The sequence below is a fragment of the Triturus cristatus genome, chromosome 8 (genome assembly GCF_964204655.1).
Source record: "Triturus cristatus chromosome 8, aTriCri1.1, whole genome shotgun sequence".
NCBI classification, from domain to species: Eukaryota; Metazoa; Chordata; class Amphibia; order Caudata; family Salamandridae; genus Triturus; species Triturus cristatus.
Genome location: NC_140591.1, coordinates 249,670,682 through 249,689,897, shown reverse-complemented (window position 1 = coordinate 249,689,897; position 19,216 = coordinate 249,670,682). Strand labels below are relative to the sequence as shown.

Sequence of the window (19,216 nt, the reverse complement as noted above, 5' to 3'; positions counted from 1 at the left end):
GCTTGACTCAGTGGCAATGCAGGCCAGTCTGCCTGAGGATGGAAAATGCAGAATGTTGGCTTTATTGGTCGGGATGTTATCTAAGCGGAAAGTGACAGTGCAAGACATTCAAGGGTGGTTAGGTCATCTGAATTTTGCCTGTAGGGTGGTCGGGGCAGGTAGGATGTTCTGCAGGCTCCTGGGCCGGGCTTTGGCGGGTCAGCATTTGCCTCACCATCACGTGCGCTTGTCAGCAGGGGTGAAGTAGGACCTGCGCAGGTGGTCTGTTTTCTTGCACTCCCTTAACGGAGTATCACTGGCTAGGGACGAGGGTGTACGGTGGGATGTGCAAAAGTTTTCGGATGCGGCAGGCAGGGTTGGTTTTGGTATTTATTGGCTAGGGCGGTGGTGTGCAGAGAAGTGGCCGCAGAATTGGAAGAATGGAGGGCGGAGCATTATTATTTTTTTTTTTTGGAGCTTTTTCCGCTCTTGGTGGCATTGACCATTTGGGGGCACAGAGCTGGAGCACGAGAAGGTGCTTTTCCGTGTAGACAATATGGCAGTGGTGCATATAGTCAACGGGCAGTCAGCAAGGGATGAGCAGATTTTGAAATTGCTGAGAGTGTTTGTGCTGGGCCGTTTGTGCTACGACATTTCATACGGGGCTTTGCACGTACCAGGTGTGGACAATGACAGTGTGGATACTTTGTCGCGTTTACAGTGGGGGAAATTCCATGGGCTGGCCGAGGGGGTGGACAAGTCACCGACCCCGACGCAGGAGCACCTTTGGCATGTCAGCAACGCAGGGTATTTCAACTGGTGGTAGGTTCTCTGTCTGTTTCCACTCGTGTTGCTTATTCTTTGGCGTGGAGGGAATTTTTGGCGTCGGGAGCTTATAAGAGGGGGATTTTTGGTGCAGTTCAGAAGATGTTGTGCAGTTTATCTTGGACCTCATTTAGAAAGGTTGGTCTAGATTTACTATTGCTGGGAAGTTGGCGGGTATTTCCTTTATGGGTAAGTTGTTTTGGGGATATTCCTTTTCTGCTGGGGAATTAGGAAGGAAGATGCTTGAGGGCTGGGCTAGGGAGCGGGGAGGGGCTCGTATGTCTCGTTCACCTAGTTCTTGGCAGACGTTAACATGTTTGTTGGAAGTTTTGCCTGTAGTCTGCAGGGATGATTTTGAGGCATCGTGTTTGCTATCTTTATGGTTTTCATGTTTTTGGGCCTTTCCGGGTTTTAGAGCTCCTTGGGACCCAAGTAAAGCGGGGCTTTGTTGGCAGGAGGTGTTCTTTCTGGACACAGGTTTGAACATTTGGTTGTCCGGTGCAAAAACGGATCAGTGGGGTGTTGGTAAGGGGGTGTGGTTAGAGGCAGGAACCCCCAGTTGTACTTGTCCGCTGCGTTTGGCAAAGCAATGGAAGTTCCTAGCGGTGGGGGGGGATGGGAGGGATCTGGTTTTCAAGCATATGAATGGCTCGTGTCACGGATTATCAGCTGCGTATGGTTTTTCGCAAAGGATTGCTGAGGATTGGTTTGGATGGGGCTCGGTTTGGGATTCATTCTTTTAGGATCAGGGCGGCATCTGCAGCGCATAACCGGGGTGGGTCCCAGGGTGACGCCATGCGGCTAGGGCGTTGGTCATCAGACTGTTTCCATAAATATGTGAGAGCTAAGGCAGCGGAAGAGCATGCGTCAACCCCCTTTTTTGTGAGTCTCATTCTTGTTTCTCTTTTCAGGTTCTGTGGCTGGGCCCCACGCGAGGGAATTGACGGTGTGGACAGTGGGGCATTCCTTCATCAAATGGGCACATGTACAAGCGTGCAAAAGTTATTTTGGGGGAATGTTGGGATTTAATGAGCGCCTTTTCAGGATGATAGGGAAAGGTAAAAGGGGATTGCTTTGGAGGGAGTTTATCCCGTGTTTGAACAATGCCATGGTGAGAGGTCAATGTTCGGATATTCTGTGGATACACTGGGGCGAGAATGATATTTGTGGCGTTAAGGCGTGGTCTTGTTGCGGGCAATGCAGAGGGATTTGGTTCTGCTGTAGGAGCATTGGTCGGGTTGTCTTGTACTTTGGACGGAATTGGTCCCGCGGAGGGTTTGGAGTGGGGCGTTGAACCCCGGAGCCATTGACAGGTCTCGGAAGAAGTTATAGGCAGAGATTTCCAGATTTTGCCGCAATCTGGGTGGTGGGAGAGTGACTCACAGGGATATTCGTTTTCAGGCGGTGGAGTTTTTTGGGGGTGATGGTGTACATTTGTCTAGGTTGGGCATGGACCTTTATTTGCTTGCAATTAGGGAGGTTCTGGCTTGGTGCGTGCACGTGCAGAGTCATGGTTTTAGGGGTCTAAAAGTTTTCTTTGTTGGGGGGCAGAAAGATGGTGTGGTTAGGGGATATACCACCCCGTCTTTCTGGGTGGCGGGGGTTATGCGAATTTTGACATTTTTGCCGGAGGTTGGTTGATTTATTTGTTGAGTTGGGTTATCGGCAGGGAAAGGATAGGTTGGGTAAGTTTAGCTCGGTTCCACAGTTTGGTTGATCGATAGCTGTAAAGGGGCAGGCAGGGGAGTTTGGTTATCGGAAGGTTTGGATTTAGAGATTGTTGATGGGTTATACAGGAATGTAATGTTGATATTGATGTAATGTACGGGCGGGGGCGGGTTTGAAGAAAATTTAGGGGAGGGGTGTGGGGTTAGGTATATGTTGTATTTAGTGAGGTTTAGTTTTGGAAGGCTGTTTGCCAAGGTTTTAAAATTGTAATGTGCACCTGTTCCAATAAAGCGGCCTTTTTCACACAAAGCCGGTTGTCAGTGGCCTGCTTCCCCCCCCACCCCTTCCTCCCAAGGGGGGCTTGGGGGGGGTAGACGACCGCAGGGAGTTCCCCCCCCCGGGCGGTTTGGGAGGGGGTGTGTGGGGGGCGTGGCTGGCCTTGCGCCGGCCATTTTGCGTTTGGGCTACTTTTTGGTAGCCTAAATATAGCCCAAATATAGCCCAATTTATAAAGGAGTTTGGCGCCTTTTCCCAGCCACCATTTTAGTTAGTGGTGACCTGGTGGCTGGGATTTAGCTGGGTGTTTTTTGTCCCCCTCCCGCCCTCCCACAAAAAACACATTTTTTCTATTCGGTGTCTACTTTTGGTAGTTTCTATTTTCTTTTTGTTTTCTTTCAGAGTTTTCAGGTGGTTTTGTTTGGGACAGGTGCGCAAGGGTTTGTTTTATACTATGTATTTGTCGCTTGGAGCAGGTGCAGTGCGGGGGTTATGCGAATTTTGACATTTTTGCCGGAGGTTGGTTGATTTATTTGTTGAGTTGGGTTATCGGCAGGGAAAGGATAGGTTGGGTAAGTTTAGCTCGGTTCCACAGTTTGGTTGATCGATAGCTGTAAAGGGGCAGGCAGGGGAGTTTGGTTATCGGAAGGTTTGGATTTAGAGATTGTTGATGGGTTATACAGGAATGTAATGTTGATATTGATGTAATGTACGGGCGGGGGCGGGTTTGAAGAAAATTTAGGGGAGGGGTGTGGGGTTAGGTATATGTTGTATTTAGTGAGGTTTAGTTTTGGAAGGCTGTTTGCCAAGGTTTTAAAATTGTAATGTGCACCTGTTCCAATAAAGCGGCCTTTTTCACACAAAGCCGGTTGTCAGTGGCCTGCTTCCCCCCCCCACCCCTCCCTCCCAATGCGCTCCTTGACGCAATTACCCCACGATGGTCTGGGCCACAATTACCTCCAAACACAGCCGCCCTGCATACGGGAGCAGCCTCATTTCCCTCTATGCTCTCCTTGGGTGGTCGCCTGGGGCTATCCCCTCCACTCCGCCTAATTGAGGCGTCCTCTCTGAGAGCAGCCGTGCCTGTCGTATATTATATATTGCACTCTTCGGCGCGATGCACTCTCTCTATGCTCATATTATCTGACACGCTCCTTGGCATGAAGAAATGACTACGAAACGACCGATGACCACCATGTTGGCTCCGCCCCCCCTTAACTATATTGTGGGTGACACAGTACGCGTCCGCCCCCGCATACGGGAGCAGTCGTGTCTTACTCATTAACTGCTACGCACCAGGGCCCCCTCTAACCTACCGTGCAACACGACACCAGCTGCCGACCGGAATCCTCGCTTCTCAATGATGCGCCAATGCTGCTTTCCTGAAGCCCAAGGGGACAAAGAGCCTGGAAACCCTGGTGAGCAGCCTTAAATGGCCATCCAGGTTCCTACTGCCCCCCTCCGATGAAGTCACCGACCTGACCCCTTTACGCAACCCCCTTCTGGTCCCAGAGGAGCTCAGGCCAGTGGCGCAACTAAGGGCGCCCCTCCCCTGGGCCGGGGGGGGGGGGGGGGTGCCTGTTCAACATATGCAAATGCTGCCCTCATTCAAAGAAGTAAGTGCCTTTTCTTGATTGGAAAGAGAAATGAGAACCGATGTTTTATGGACTTGTAGACAAAGGAGCTTCTCTAAAGGAGCAAAAAAACGAAATCGCTTCTGAGAGAAAGAAGTTTAACGGCCCCGTTTTCCCTTGATTTGCAAGTTTCTCACCTATAGGAAACTTTGGAATGTGTTTTGGGAAGAAGAACTACAGCTTAAAACCCAAGACACCTCTGGATTTCAAGGAATATGCCTACAATTGATGTGAATTCCCCAAAAGATGGAAATCTTTTCCAAGATTAGAAGCAAACCTTTACCTGTAGACTTCTGATGTTTCAATGCTGGGCTTTGTGAACCCTGACATGAGAGAAGATTCACTTTTTAACATTCACTGCATACAGCTTTGGGGCATATCAACAAGGGCTTTATCTCTGCTTTTTTGGCTTTAAAAGCCAAAAAAGCAGAGATAAAACTAGCGCCCTATCAACAACAGGGTGCTAACACGCAAATTTGCATGTTAGCACCCTTTTACTCTACGCTTCCCCTTGCATCTCTAATGAGATGCAAAGGGGGCGTTCCAGAGTAAAATAATAGGAGAAATGTCGCTAAGCGACATTTCTCCTATTATCAAGAATGTCGCTAACCCTGTTAGAGACAAAAAAAGCAGCGCTAACCGCGGTTAACGCTGCTTTTTTACGTCTGCTAATTTTCAGACTTAGCCATGATATCCTATGGAAGGAGGATATCATGGCTAAATTTGCCTGTCCCTATCAACAAGGTAACGTGTGATTATCGCTGGGTTTCCAGCGATAATCTCACGTTAGCCTGTTAGCGTGTAGATTTTTATCGCTATTGAGATAAGCGTTGCTAATAGCACGCTATCTCAGCGATAAAAATTCACGCTAGCCGGCGATAATTATCCTCACGCTAAGAGCGCTGAGCGATAATTATCGCCGGTTGTTGTTGATATGCCCCTAAGTTACTAAACAACTTCTCATAACTAGGTAGATTATTCTCTGTCGCGTGCATGTAATAGAACATCACTCCGGCAAGGTTAATGAGTGACGTCCGTACCCTAATGAAAATAACACCCAACCATACAATTTAATATATGAATGTTTTTTAATGAAAATATAAATGAAAGCGTGTGCAGGGACGAACCTTGAACAACAGGACAGTGGCCTTCTTTCAGACTGCTAGAAATTAGTTTTCTTCATAATTGATATTGCAGTCATTATCTTAAGGCCATTCCACATATTCATCAGAGCTGATACAGACATATGACAAATAACGCGTTCCAAAGTGCGATTAGCAAAAGATTTTTTTTTTAACAGGATTCATAATTAAAAAAAATGTTTCCTTTGCTTGTAAAACCTCTTCCTGACTACTAATTTTACAGGATGGATTGCTACATTGAGAGATTTCATCAAACAGACAGATGACGTAGCACTCTGGGTGTGTTTTTACTTGTACCTGGGCGGAAGCTGTATTGAGTGACTCATGCAGCTGACGGAGGGGTGCTCCCAGGGACTGAATAAAAGGGGGGCAGCGAGCTGGGAAGGCAGAGAACCCGAAGAGACCTTTCACTGAGCAGAGGGAGGGCCAGGAGACGAGAAGAATGAAGTCCCTGTCGCTGCTGCTGCTCCTGTGTGTGCTGCACACATATGCGTTCCCTGCAGCGCCTGTAACCGAGGCCCGGGAGGAGAGTCAACAGCTGGCAGAGGTGAGTCCTGGGACAGACTTCAGTCCATGACTGAGCCCCGCAGAATTCCGGTCCGCAGAAAGCAAGAGTTAAAATCCCATAATAGAATGTTTTGGTTGTGAGGTACATGTTGTAGGGTGTTCTTTTCAAATTCTCGACTTTTGAAAACAGCATTTTGCTAAATGTTTTGTTCTGCATGTATATAACATTTTGGTTGAATCTTGAAAGTTGGTCAGTTAATGAAATATGGATGAGTGGATATTTTAATGCACCAACCTTACAGGTGAAATAAATAAAGGTTGATTTGGCGCCTTTTTAGGGGAATAGAGAGTTATATAAAGTGCAGTATGATACAGTTCCACTATTAGTAAAGAGCGTAATAATACTGAGTAAATGAGAAAACTAAAAACTGAAAGCAAAACCGCTTGTTTTGCTGAAAGTTTGGATTCGCTTTCCGTGCCCGACTAGCAAGCAATGAAACGACATTAGAAGTTAGAGAGAAGTAGGAAATGTGGCCCTGGGGTATTGAAAAATGTCATTGCAGTAGACTGAGGCGGCTCCCTGCTGACTGCACTCATATTACAAGGAAGAGCAGAACATGCCTGTTGCCCCATGAAAGGAAGCAGGCATGACTTCAATACGGAAGGCAGAAAACATTTTCAGGCATGGATCAAACACACCAAATATATTTAAAATTGTTTCGTATGTTTGCAGCACATCATGTGCTGAGATGACATAGATATATGCTAGCTTGGACTCCAGCTTTGCCAGCGTCACCAATGTCTCAAATGCAAACAGTGGGCTACCAAAACGTCATTAGAATTTAGCGAATGGCAAGTAAATTATGGCAACCCAGATTATCACTAGAGAGATATATAAAGGCCACTCTCCTCTTACACTTTAAATGAGTGACTACCAAGGGTGGTCTTGCCATATGGGACAACCAAAAACATCCTAGGGGGCTTGGGAACAATTGAGTTTAGGACTGGCAGATTTGAGGGTCTCCAGACCTATCTATCCTCGAAAATAACCCTAAGGAAGCAACATACAGTTTTACCAAAGGCATCTGTACAGTTTATGCTGCAGTGAAGTTGCGTTTTATACTATACTAGAGCCTGAAGCATTGTAGTATCTCCATGTTTTTTCGTCAGAGCAAGCTGTAAGGTGTGTTCCACTGCTGAATCAAGCTTCCTAGTCCAGCCTTGGCAGTAACATCTTGAACATAGCTCTTTTCTGCGACCACTGTTCAGATTCTGGTCTGCTTCTGACTGTACTTTGCTGAAAGACCTACAAACAGTGACTTTCTATGTTGGAAGGAGACCCTTGTCTCAGGCAGGCATTGTTCTGTGGTGATAAGCTGCAGAAGTCGATACGGCTGCCTAGTCTGATGATGCACTGTGCACAAGTGCCGCAATCGGAGTATTTAAGCTCAGGTCTGAATCCCAGATAAGGCCAAGGTTCTGTTTCGCAACATACAATCTCAGCCCACTGTCCCTCAAACATTTTTCCACCGGACCTAGGCCATCTGACACTGAAGAAAAACTCTCCAAGGGAAGACTAGAGAGGCAGCTTTTATATAAGACTCAAAACAGTCATTCATCTCTAATGAGGTCTATGACCTCTCATTTACATGTAAAGGAACACTTGTGGCAATTGGGAGATTTCTGACATTACTTTGTTTTTTGCAAACTAACTTGTTATTTGTATTAATTTCAGGAATATTTAAAGAAATTCTACAATCTCAATGAAGATGGGACACCTATTATGAGAAAAAAGCACAGCCCGTTCTCTGAAAAACTTCAAGAAATGCAGGCGTTTTTTGGGCTGGAGGTGACTGGGAAGCTGGATTCCAACACACTGGAAATGATGCACAAGCCCCGCTGTGGAGTTGCTGATGTGGCCGAATACAGCCATTTTGGTGGCCGCCCTACCTGGAGAACAACATCTTTGACGTACAGGTAACATGATAGAAAACATGTTTTAGATGACAGTATATACTATTGTTCCCAATGCACACAGGCTCCACTAATATTGCTGTCTCATATTTTTTTAAAGAATTTTGAACCACACCCCTGACATGGCTGAGGCTGATGTAGATAGAGCGATCCGGAGAGCCTTCAAAGTCTGGAGCGATGTGACCCCACTGACCTTCAGCCGGATCTACGAGGGGACGGCTGATATCCAGATCTCCTTTGGAGCAGGAGGTAGGATGAATCAATGTGCTGCAGTCATCCTTGGGAGATCTCCCTGGTTCCTCATTTTTCCTTAGCTTTCTATTCCTGCAGATTTTGCTAATTTGCCATTTACTCTTTTAGTGCATGGTGATTTCTACCCTTTTGATGGACCCCATGGAACTCTGGCCCATGCCTTTGCACCTGGGAATTCAATTGGTGGCGATGCGCACTTTGATGAAGATGAATCCTGGACCGCAGGGTCAGCCGGTAGGTGTTCACATTCATGATACCATTCTCTGAATCTCATTCAAGTGTCACGGAATGAGTGATACTTATGTGAGGGTCGTCATGAGTAACAAAATACAAAGGGAAAATCAAGCCCTGATGAATAGGTCAATTTTAATCAATGCCCCCTGGAGGAAATCATAAAGTGCTTTGCCAATTACAAGAGAATAGACTTTGCTACCCACGTGCAGTTCACAGAGAAATGAAAGACCCATATCTTTAAATGACACTAACTCACTCCACTTTATAGAAACCTATATTTAACCTGCCTCACTTGTAAATGATCATAAACCATGAACTCGGGATCTAGCCCGGTGTTCTATGCTGCCGTGATCTCCATCGAGGTCAAATACATATCCATACAGTCATACTTTCATCATAGTGCCATCTGGGTTCTCACATTTACATTCTATTTTGAATATTTGTTATTGCACTGCTTTCATATAAATCTTTATTCTAATATTAAATCATTTTAATAGCAAAGCAATTCAATCAGAGGAACAGACAGTCTACCCTAAACAAAGCATCAAGAAAACAACAAAACATTTTATTACTAAATAGATATGGAATTGGTTGTAAATGAGTCTGCATTCGACATAAAAAGTGCTTTCTCAGAATTCCATGGTTTGTGATACTAAGGGAGATGATACTAAGGTATGTGAACCTGATATTGTCTCACTATGAATGGTAGGTGTGGGCGGTGTCGGAAGCAGCGATTAGTGGATTGGAGTTTTGAACAAAAAAGATACCTTGGTTTATTTTTTTTAACTTTTTAATACATAAAACATTTTATGTTTGAATGTTCTTACACAAAAGTATGGAATAAATAGTCATCCTTAGAAAGAGATTTGTTCAGAGAGTTTTTTTTTAAACTGAGAATATCTTAAATGATAAAATGCCTTGATTAGAATTATTTTACCATAGATAATTTTATTAAATGCGGTAGTAATTTTCAGTGCTCACAGAGTCCTATCCCACATCCCTATGTTTTCAAAGCAAACGTTATAATAATAGCGCACATATGCCCACTAGTAAGCTAAGGAAACAAGAATTTAGGTGTTCAGGAAGTAACCTCAATGTCTTTATAACTAGTCTGCATAATACATTGACAGGTTCAGATAGTTCAGAGCTTGCCAATAAGCCCTGTTCACAATAGGGAGCACACACCATTACAAAAAAAGCAGCTCTTTAGTAACCACTAAAGTGACATCACTTGAACAACACTACTGTAAAAGAAAAGGCTATACTTTTGTTCATCTTTTAAACCCAGAGTCTGACAGGTTCTAATGGTAATGTAGACAATAGATGGGTCAGGTACAGTCTGGTATACCTTAGAAACATTGGTCGGCCTTTAAATATTCTGGTAGGGTTTAGTAGTCCCATGTACCTCTGTCAGGATAATATTTCCTTTACACTCAATTAGGCTCTGGTAGTTCAGGGTAGACTTTGCAGATCTCAGTGCACTGATATAGAGTCAGAAAGGCTCTGGTAGACCGTAGTGACACCAGGTAAGGCCGCATAGACACACAAAGCACCTGATGGTTACATACTACTTGTCTCACTCATCAGTTTTTCAGATCACAACTTTTTCTTAGATTAGAATCGGTTCTTAGTTTAAAGTGCTTTTGGTTTATTGCTTCTCTAGCTATTGTTTCATTGCATTCTGAAATGAATAAATAACAAACAATGTCCTCTTAGAGAACTGTATCTGACATGAGAGTATATTCATCATATTTGTTTTGCTTTGTTCCACAGGATACAATTTGTTCCTGGTGGCTGCCCATGAGTTTGGCCATTCATTAGGCTTGTCTCATTCTGGTGACCGCAGTGCTCTGATGTATCCGACCTACTCTTATACTGATCCAGCCCGATTCCGACTCCCTCAGGATGATGTCGATGGCATTCAAGCCCTGTATGGTAAGTTAACTTTACATGTTATTGTTAATTTTCCTTCTACAATGTAAAAAGATGTATTTGCAAGAAAGGGTCAATATGTTCTTTAAACTATTCTGTTCTAGCAACTCATGTTGAATGTGAGATTTAAAAGAAGGTGTCTTCTACATGCATAAGTTTATATTGCATATTATTTCACATTGATAAAAGTCATTTTTTTCATTCCATTAGGAGCATCTCCAAACCCAGTTACAACAACACCAGAAGCTACCACACCAACTACCACTGTATCAACTACTACCACAACTACCTCATCTCCCATCAATCCATCCATCTGTGACCCAACTCTTGTTTTTGATGCCATCACCACGTTGCGAGGAGAAATCATCTTTTTCAAGAACAGGTGAAGCAAAGAAAAACATTTCTATTTTGATCTTTCTACATTATTGAGTAAGGCTAGAGAGGCTAGGTCCGGTCCAAAAATAATTGTGGCTCACTCAAAAAGCACAGACAACTACTGTTTCCTTTATAGTGGCATCTTTAGCATGAAAGACATTTGCAGTGATTTTTAGTGTCACTTCTTTCAATGTTTATAACTATTTTTTGTATGACAACATTTCCTAAATAATGTGGATTGTTTTACAGTGTTGATCATTTTGATATTGCAATTAAATGATAAGCTTTTATTCTTTCAAAACAGCTCTTTTTGGCGCAGAGTTCCAACCGTAAAAGAGGTTTCCAATTACCCAATCTCAAAATTTTGGCCGTCCTTGCCATCTGGTATCCAGGCCGCCTATGAAAATCCAGAGACGGATCAGATTTTCCTCTTCAAAGGTATTTACATTTAATAATCACTTCCACCATATTCTTGTTACCATGGCGAATATTGGTCTGGAAAGGACCCACCGATTTTAATGGCTGAAGATCACCAATAATCTAAATTTTGCCTGATTCAAGATTGAAAAATGTCCCCATTATATTGTGCATGTGCTTCATGCATTAACCCTTTGACTGCTCCTGCTGTAGTGAAGTAGTGAAGGTCACATTCCACCTATCATTCTCAATAACCAGTAGTTTGCTCAGATCATGGGTGTTCATTGAAGGTCCTTTGGATCCATATGGGCTTACAATTTTCAGAATAATCCAATGAGATAAATGCCCAGGCAATCAAACTAAATGAAATACCTTAAGTAGTCATTGTTTTTCTCTGTTGGAAAATCTGTCACAATGGCCTTCCTTCACCTATTTTGGACCTTCCAGGCCTAGGTCATCCAACAACTTCTAGGTCATTGTTGGATTGGTGTTGTTCCAGTGTTGTTGCTTATGATGACCCACGCACAGGGGATAATTCCAACGTTATCATAATATGATCATTTTCAGAATAGCATAATTTTGGCAAAAAAGAAAACCCTGGAACTTTCTATTGCATTTTGTGGATGAGGATCCTTCTATGATGTGAAAAGTAGGGGCAAGCAATAATCCATTCCCCGTCATAAAAAGAGAGAAGTAGCCTACGTAACTTGAGAAGAGAAACAATGCAGAAGCACCATAGCAGTTAAATTATTGTTGCCTGGAATGATCACCATTCATGACCTACAAGTTAGAGTGCACGCAAGATGTTTACTCTCCACTGGGCTGTATGACCCTTAGTGCATCAGTCCGCAGTAGCTTTGACACGCCTATAAACCCCAGAAGTTTATATGCTATTCTTCAGTAAACCTGACCTTACCTTGCTTACTTTGAGCTGTTGAAACTTTTAAATGCTCCATGCCACACCCCAAAAACTTGGACCTTGGTTAGACAACCGTATATTAGGTCCATTAACCCTCTGCGTTATTTTGTCACTTGTGTTATCATCTCTCACCTGTGTCTCAGATCTGACTGCGCAACCTACCCCTGGGAATATACCACAGGTCTCCACAGTCTCCGGGTGTGGACCGTGCACCACATTATGACAGCACAAGAGGCCTGACCAATATCAAGTGCCTTAAAGTGTCTTTTGAGACACTAGAACAGCACTTAATGAATTAATCAATTTGAGTGTGCGATATTCCGTCAATTAATGTAATTTACCTTTTAATATTAATCATCAACAAGGAGCCGAAAAATGAACTTTTAATTTGAAAGTCCACGGATTTATGCATATACTATGGAAATGATAAACACTACATATTTTAATTCTATAACAGAAAAAAACGAGTTCATCTCATTTGCCCCGTGATCCGTACACTGTGCCAGTACATTGCCCCTGCAGTGGACCTGCAGAGCCTTTCAAAAATAATGCTTCTAGAAAGAAATGTTAAAAACTGTCAGTGCAATGTGATTGCCACAAGCCTGTCAGTGGAATGCACTTTAACTGAAATGTGTTTTAAATATAAAAACAGGTGCACTAAGCAGTGGCTGAAAATGTAATGAATCGACTGAAAGCAGACCTTAAAGTGTTTTAACAACCTACTGCCATGTAGTTTACTCAGTGGCGGAAGCCAATAACAAACAGTGGTGGGGTGTGTGGAGGGTGCTCAGGGGCGAGCACGGGAGGGGGTGCGCCGGGAAAGGGGTAGGTTTAATAATAATAATAAAAAATAAGTAAAAAGGAGACTTACCTGGAGCTGCCGGCAGCCTCCCGTGTCGCATCTCGGTGTTCCTTGTCCCAGCAGGCACTGGGGCAGCATTGGACACCCTGTGCAATTCCCATGCTGCTCTCATGCTATGATAGAAGAGCGGGGATTGGCATGAGTGGGCTCCTTTGATGCTCCGCTCAGGGCAGGGAGTCTGTGCTGTTTCTCCAGCCCGGCTGTACAATACAGCCGGGATGGAGAAACCTAAGTGCTCATGGGAGTTTGGCCGGCATAAGACTGCCAGAGAAGCACACATGAGCACTTATAAGTGCATAGCCAGACCTCCTCCCCCCTCCCTTGGCCATGGCCCTGCCCCTTCATACAGTTCTGGCACTGCCAGCACGTGAAAAAAAAATGATGGTAGAACATTGTTTTATTTTTCACCTGCTAGCTCTGAGCCAGCGGGGTGACGCTCCTTCACCATTGCGGACGAGCCACCCCTGAGTTTACTGTATTTTCAAGATAAATTGTGGCGTTATATAGTATGCTAATAATGAATTAGGTAAAGGCATGCTAACGATTATTTTTTGTTTTATTCCCTATAGGATCAAAATATTGGGCTCTTCAAGGATTTGACATTCTACCCAATTACCCTAAAAACATCTACAAACTTGGTTTACCAAAGACCGTGAACCACATCGATGCAGCCGTGCAGTTTCAAAGCACACAGAAAACATACTTCTTTGTTGGAGAGGAGTACTGGAGGTGAGCATGTGAGAGTGTGATGTTCTGATGACATCATTCCTTACTTTCAGTACATTTCAGAGGTGCTCCTGGTGATTATGATGAAAACTTACAATCTAGGTGTATTTATTTGTATTTTTAAGTAGAACCATTGAACATCACAACAAATATGTTGCAGTGTTAGCAAGGCAGTACCCAGCAAGACAGCTGTTGGTGGCTTTATAAACCAAGAGATGGATGGGATAGAGTTTATGAGTTGGGAGTGAAACAAAGCTAAAGGAACATAAACAACATTAATGTTGAGAAATGTGCTGCTGGGTGGGAGGATGTGCTGGGGTGTTTATGGATCCCCACATTGGGTCCACCAGGACAGTGAATGGGATGGTCTTGAATTGGACTGCCCTGCATGAAGACAGGGGTACCAAGGTGGAGCTGCAAGGCAAGGCATTTTGCAGATGTAGGGAAGTCGTTGCTAATATTGTTCAGAATGTGGGGAAGTGGCAAGTCATCAAATGCTTTGAAATGTGGGTATTGAAATTTTATAGCACCATGCCCATGCATAAGGCAAATTGTGATTTGGGCTTGAATATTAGGGGTGAAAATGATAAAAGAGAATACTATTTATGTGTTTTCAGCAAATAATCTAAATTAATGAAATATAATTTAGCCACGAGAGATGGTTAGAGAGAGAAGAGGAAAGGACCAATACCTGAGCTACTGGAGACAATATAAAGGAGAGAATACATTGACAAGATGACGGTTCCTCCAAAGTAACACACCCCAGGCTGATGCTCTACCCAAGGGAAACTTCTTTATGCTGGTTAATATTTTACACTAATCTCACTTAGGAAATTGGCTTACAGATGAACTAAGCCCCCTCGGGTGGGGTGGAGGAGTAATGGGCTCCTTGTTAATGTTTGGTATGGCCTTCTCCCAACGACCAATAGTTTTCCATATTTTAGCTGTAATGTAACATCCTAGTTCCACACCAGATTCCCTACTGCTCTTCCATTGACAGTGTTCTGGTACATATCACCAGCACGGGTGATCTAAGGCACTGGAGCAAACTTGTTGGGGCCCCTAAAGGTATGTTTAAAAGTAAAAGGCTCCCTTTTACAATGTGAAGAAAGGTACTTGAGGGCACTCAGTCTGGTGCTATCAAGATTTTTTCTTTTCCCTGAAGTTTTATATAGGGCGAACTTGGCCCGAAGGTATCAGAGCGCTTTGCATGAGCACCAGTTGCATTACTGAGGGACACATTGAAGAGCAGACGGCACCGAAGATGTCTTGCTTCAAAGACATTACCTTAGGGCTGTGCAGTAGTTCCGCAATCTGGCTCCTGCAGTTTACAACATTAATACACTTATCACCTCTGAATCTGCTGGGGGTAGAGAAAGCTCAGTGTTGCTCTTGGAAGCTGCCACCCACAATACATAACAGTGAATCTTTAATGGAAGTTCCAGCTGATAAATAATGAATCATAATTCTTAGGGTGGTGAACTAGAACATAAAAAGATGAAACATAATATTGATGATGTTAATGATGATGGTAACAGTAATGATAATAATAGTGTGAAAACCTAGTTGATGTGACTTGGTTTCATCAAACTGAATATCGTAATTCCTCTTAAACTATTTGCTCCCACAGCTTTGATGAAGCCAGAAAGACCATGGACAAAGACTCTCCCCGACAGATAGAAGATGACTTTCCAGGGATTGGCAAGAAAGTTCATGCCGTATTTGAAGATAATGGTAAGGAGATTCCTTAGTGAAAGCACTGGACTGGTAGAACTTGTGAAATAAATATCAGAAGTGTTTATACATTATAATTCATCCATGTGAGGACAGGGTAAAAAACAAACTCCTTGCGACTTAACAATGTGTGCCCTGTAACAGAGTACTAAACCAGAAGTAATGAGCACCCGTTGTGTTTCCTGGCTAAGGTTATTGCCTCTTCACTGTACTAGAACCCCAAGTCACTATTGCCATCTAAGCAGAGCACAAGCACAATCCACTGTTTCCAAACACACTTACTGATGTTTCTTAAAGCCTAACTCCATTTATCTTCTGTGCAGGCTGTAGTAAGGCAGACAGTTTATGGAGCTAGGCTCTGCCACAGTGAGTCAGTGATGCTCTCTCAGCTTTAAATGCAGGTCTGCAGTGCCAAAGAGTTGATCTATCCAGAGTGCCATGTTCAAACACGTGAGCAGGCCCTGCCATAAACACAACACCAAAGTACTTCCTACATAGGAGGGCACAACACACTTGTGCATTTTGTCTAGATCAATATACCATCATCTTCAAACACAACAGTTGTATCTACTATGTTTACTACTTACCAAGCTGCAGTGACAGAAACAGGACAAGAGCTCAACTCTGGTCCTCACAAAGAATTTCAAATCAGTACTCACACAGGCCACATGACAGACACATGTTCTTCCATCTAAGTACTGCCACCAAGAAGCATGCGACCATTCCACAAATGCCCTTGGGTGCTTGTCAGATTCATGTAGCACAATTGTAATTGTATTTGAATTTATATAGCCCTTACTACCCCTTATGAGGCGTCAAAGTGCTTTTTTGGCAAGCAGCACGCTACTTCTGAACCCAAAAATGATTAGTGGTGAATTAGTATTTGTAGATATTAAATTCATTTGAGCGGTTGACATGTGAGTTTGTTATTTGGATTTAAAAAAGAGAGAAGAGGGAGAGAAGAGGGAAGGGTTTGCATTTATATAGTGCTTGCTACCCCTGATGAGGTGTCGAAGTGCTTTTCAGCAGGTAGCATGCTACTCCGGAACCGAAACAGTATTAGTGAGAAATTAGCATAGGGAAATATGGAGTTAATATTAGCGATGGACATGTTAGTTTGTTAGTTGGATTGAAAAGGATAGTAGAGGGAAGGGTTTAGAAAGTGGTTTTTTTTTTTTAAAGGAATAAGTAAGTCCTTGGTAAAGTACATAGAAGGTTAGATGAGGGAATCGATGAACTCACATTGAAAGCAGGATTGCGTAGATTTAATTAGGTAATGTGAGGGATGTATAGCTAAACAATAGGGGTCCAAGGGGAAAAGGAGTTTCAGGTATGGGGTCAAACGAGGGCAGGGGAGTGATGGATAAGGAAAGAGACAGGTAAACAAAGGTAGACATGAATGACAGGGTGAATTCATCACTGATCAAAAGAATTACTAAGCGAACAGGATGACTTAATGTGAGAACAAACAGCTTAATTAAATGGATAGATACATTTATAAGGACATAGAGGATTAACGGTTCAGTGACTGAACAGACAGGGGAGCAGGTGAACAAGTGAGCTGAATGCATGGTAGACTCGTAAATAAACAAAAGAACAAGGGGGTACAGCGAGTCGCAGGTCATGTTAATGTGAAGATACCCCAATGGATGTACAAACAAATTGATGGATGTATAAATAAGTGCATAGGTGGATTCACAAGTGGATCAATGGAGGATTAAAAAAACTGATGGAAAAATCTTGCGAATTAATGGGTGGACACAACGGGTGAATACACTGGTGCTCGGATAGAAGGGTTGTTGGGAGAACTGAGAGTGAATGGGTGGCTAAAGGGTGGTTGAATAGTAAATGGAAGACTAGGAGAAACTAATGGAGTGGAAGAGTTGCGTTAGCGCTAGCCCCTGCACTGTGCATCATTTAATTATACTTTTGTGCCAGGATCTCCCGTGCTTCTCGCGGCTTAAATGCCTGGGGCCTATGCGATAGAGGCGTTAGCACTGGTCCCTGCGCCATGCTGTGTTTATTTATGCTCAGATGGAACACGCGCAGGCCCACTCCTCTCACAGGCTCCATCGCCAGTATAAATGTAACAAATGCAATGCAAAACAATATTGTCTTGATATGGCTACTGATGTGTCTACTTATGTAGCCAGTACAAAAAATGCAATGACAGCCCTGCAATATAACGTATATTGAAACAGTAAAACCAAGAAAACATTTCTTCGTATAACAAAAGGGAACCTGCTGTTTTGTACTATTGACTAAACTATGTAGCAATGAGAAGTTTCATCTCAATTGTTAACAGATGTGACTATTGTTAATTGAAGGGCAATTAGGAAAAGTTGAAGATAACCTCAGCAAAATGATGGTGTTTCTTCTTAAACTATTCTATATTAAAGTAGATCTTTTTCACAAACATTACACAGTGCATTGATGGTATTTGTTTTTTATTTTCAGGACTTTTGTATTTCTTCAGTGGACATAAGCAGTTTGAGTTCAACATGAAGTCTAAGAAGGTCACCCGAACACTGAAGAACACCAGCTGGTTAGGGTGCTAAGATATATTCAGAAAATATTTCACTAATGGAGGGAAAAGGTCTTTTAAAAAGTGAGGAAAAAGACTGATGTAGGAGTACTTTTGAAGCTGTACTGGTTAAACATTTTGGAAACTTGGAATTCCATGCTGAAACTTGGTTTATTTTTTAATTCAGGACAAAATGCTTATTAATTGTCTGTTTTTAAACTAATTTATTATATTTAACACTCAACTTATTTATGTATTTGTTAAGAAACAATAAATTATTTTATGAGAACATATCTTTGATCATTTGTCAGATTTTAAACACTAATAGTATTCACTATGCACAAATAAGCAAAAACAATCACAAATCTCAAATGGCCTTGAAAAGAGTGAAAGATTGTGTGGGTTTGTGTGTGATTTGTGTGTAGTTTGAGGGGGTCTAAGAGTGAATTTGACAGTTTGCGATTACTAGTCAGTGACAGGTGTGAGACTGCTGTTGGGAGTGTGAGACTGCTAATCTATGAGGGGTGTTCGAGTAGCGTGTGACTGCTAGCACTTGGTTCCTGGCTGCCACAAGGCTTGCTTGGTTGATGCAGAAGAGATGCTGGTATCATACTAACGTTCTGGGACGCGTCTGCCCTGCGGCATCAGCAACTCTGAATTCTCAGACACTGATCCCCTTCCAGCCCCATTCATAAGTTCATCCAAAGAACAAGACTAAAAAAGGAATGCATGGTTAGAAGAGAGAAGTGTTACCCATCTGAAAGGAAGGGAGTAGGTTCTGCTCTTTGCATCACCCTAACCCGGAACAGTGACCTCTTCTGACTCAGTTGCCCTTGGCAGATGCCTGCTCCTAATCCCGCCCCACCTGCTGAGAGAAGGCCTCTCTTCAAAATGCTTTTTCTAGCCCTGCAGGACAAAATGAGAGCTAAATAAAACCCGCTTATATACACAAGGTGCCATGGTGGCCATCTTATGTGAAGTGATTCCCTTCCAACACTATAGCCTGGTAGGTGGCACTCATAAGCTTGACTAGTTGCTGTGGGCCGCACCATCATATAGCCCGCCCAGTGGATGCAGGATAGGGAGTGGCCTCAGATGCCATTCTTGCAGCGGAAGCTTGATCTTACTCTGAACAGCTCTGGGCCCATGAATGATTTTTCAATTTAGTCACTAAACTTAGATTCTATACGTAGTGAGGGGTGAGAAATAAAGGTGTCCAAATGTTGGTCACCCAAT

General features: G+C 43.2%; 1 protein-coding gene across 1 annotated transcript; it reads left to right on the top strand.

The window, feature by feature from the left end:
- Positions 1-5,817: 5,817 nt before the first annotated feature.
- On the top strand, positions 5,818-18,273 carry LOC146801925 (matrix metalloproteinase-18-like). Its single transcript, XM_085621451.1, has 10 exons — positions 5,818-6,071; positions 7,767-8,008; positions 8,106-8,254; positions 8,366-8,491; positions 10,265-10,426; positions 10,634-10,805; positions 11,103-11,236; positions 13,566-13,725; positions 15,353-15,456; positions 17,914-18,273. The coding sequence occupies exons 1-10, from the start codon at positions 5,967-5,969 to the stop codon at positions 18,012-18,014; spliced, it is 1,455 nt and encodes a 484-aa protein (XP_085477577.1). The 5' UTR covers positions 5,818-5,966; the 3' UTR covers positions 18,015-18,273.
- The last annotated feature ends 943 nt before the right edge of the window (positions 18,274-19,216 follow it).

What these genes read in the sequence shown, in the direction of transcription:
- LOC146801925 (XM_085621451.1), top strand. Translation starts at nt 5,967, where the DNA reads ATGAAGTCCCTGTCGCTGCTGCTGCTCCTGTGTGTGCTGCACACATAT. An exon ending in TGGCATTCAAGCCCTGTATG is followed by an intron (nt 10,427 to 10,633) that starts GTAAGTTAACTT and finishes TCATTCCATTAG; the next exon opens with GAGCATCTCCAAACCCAGTT. An exon ending in GTTGGAGAGGAGTACTGGAG is followed by an intron (nt 13,726 to 15,352) that starts GTGAGCATGTGA and finishes TTGCTCCCACAG; the next exon opens with CTTTGATGAAGCCAGAAAGA.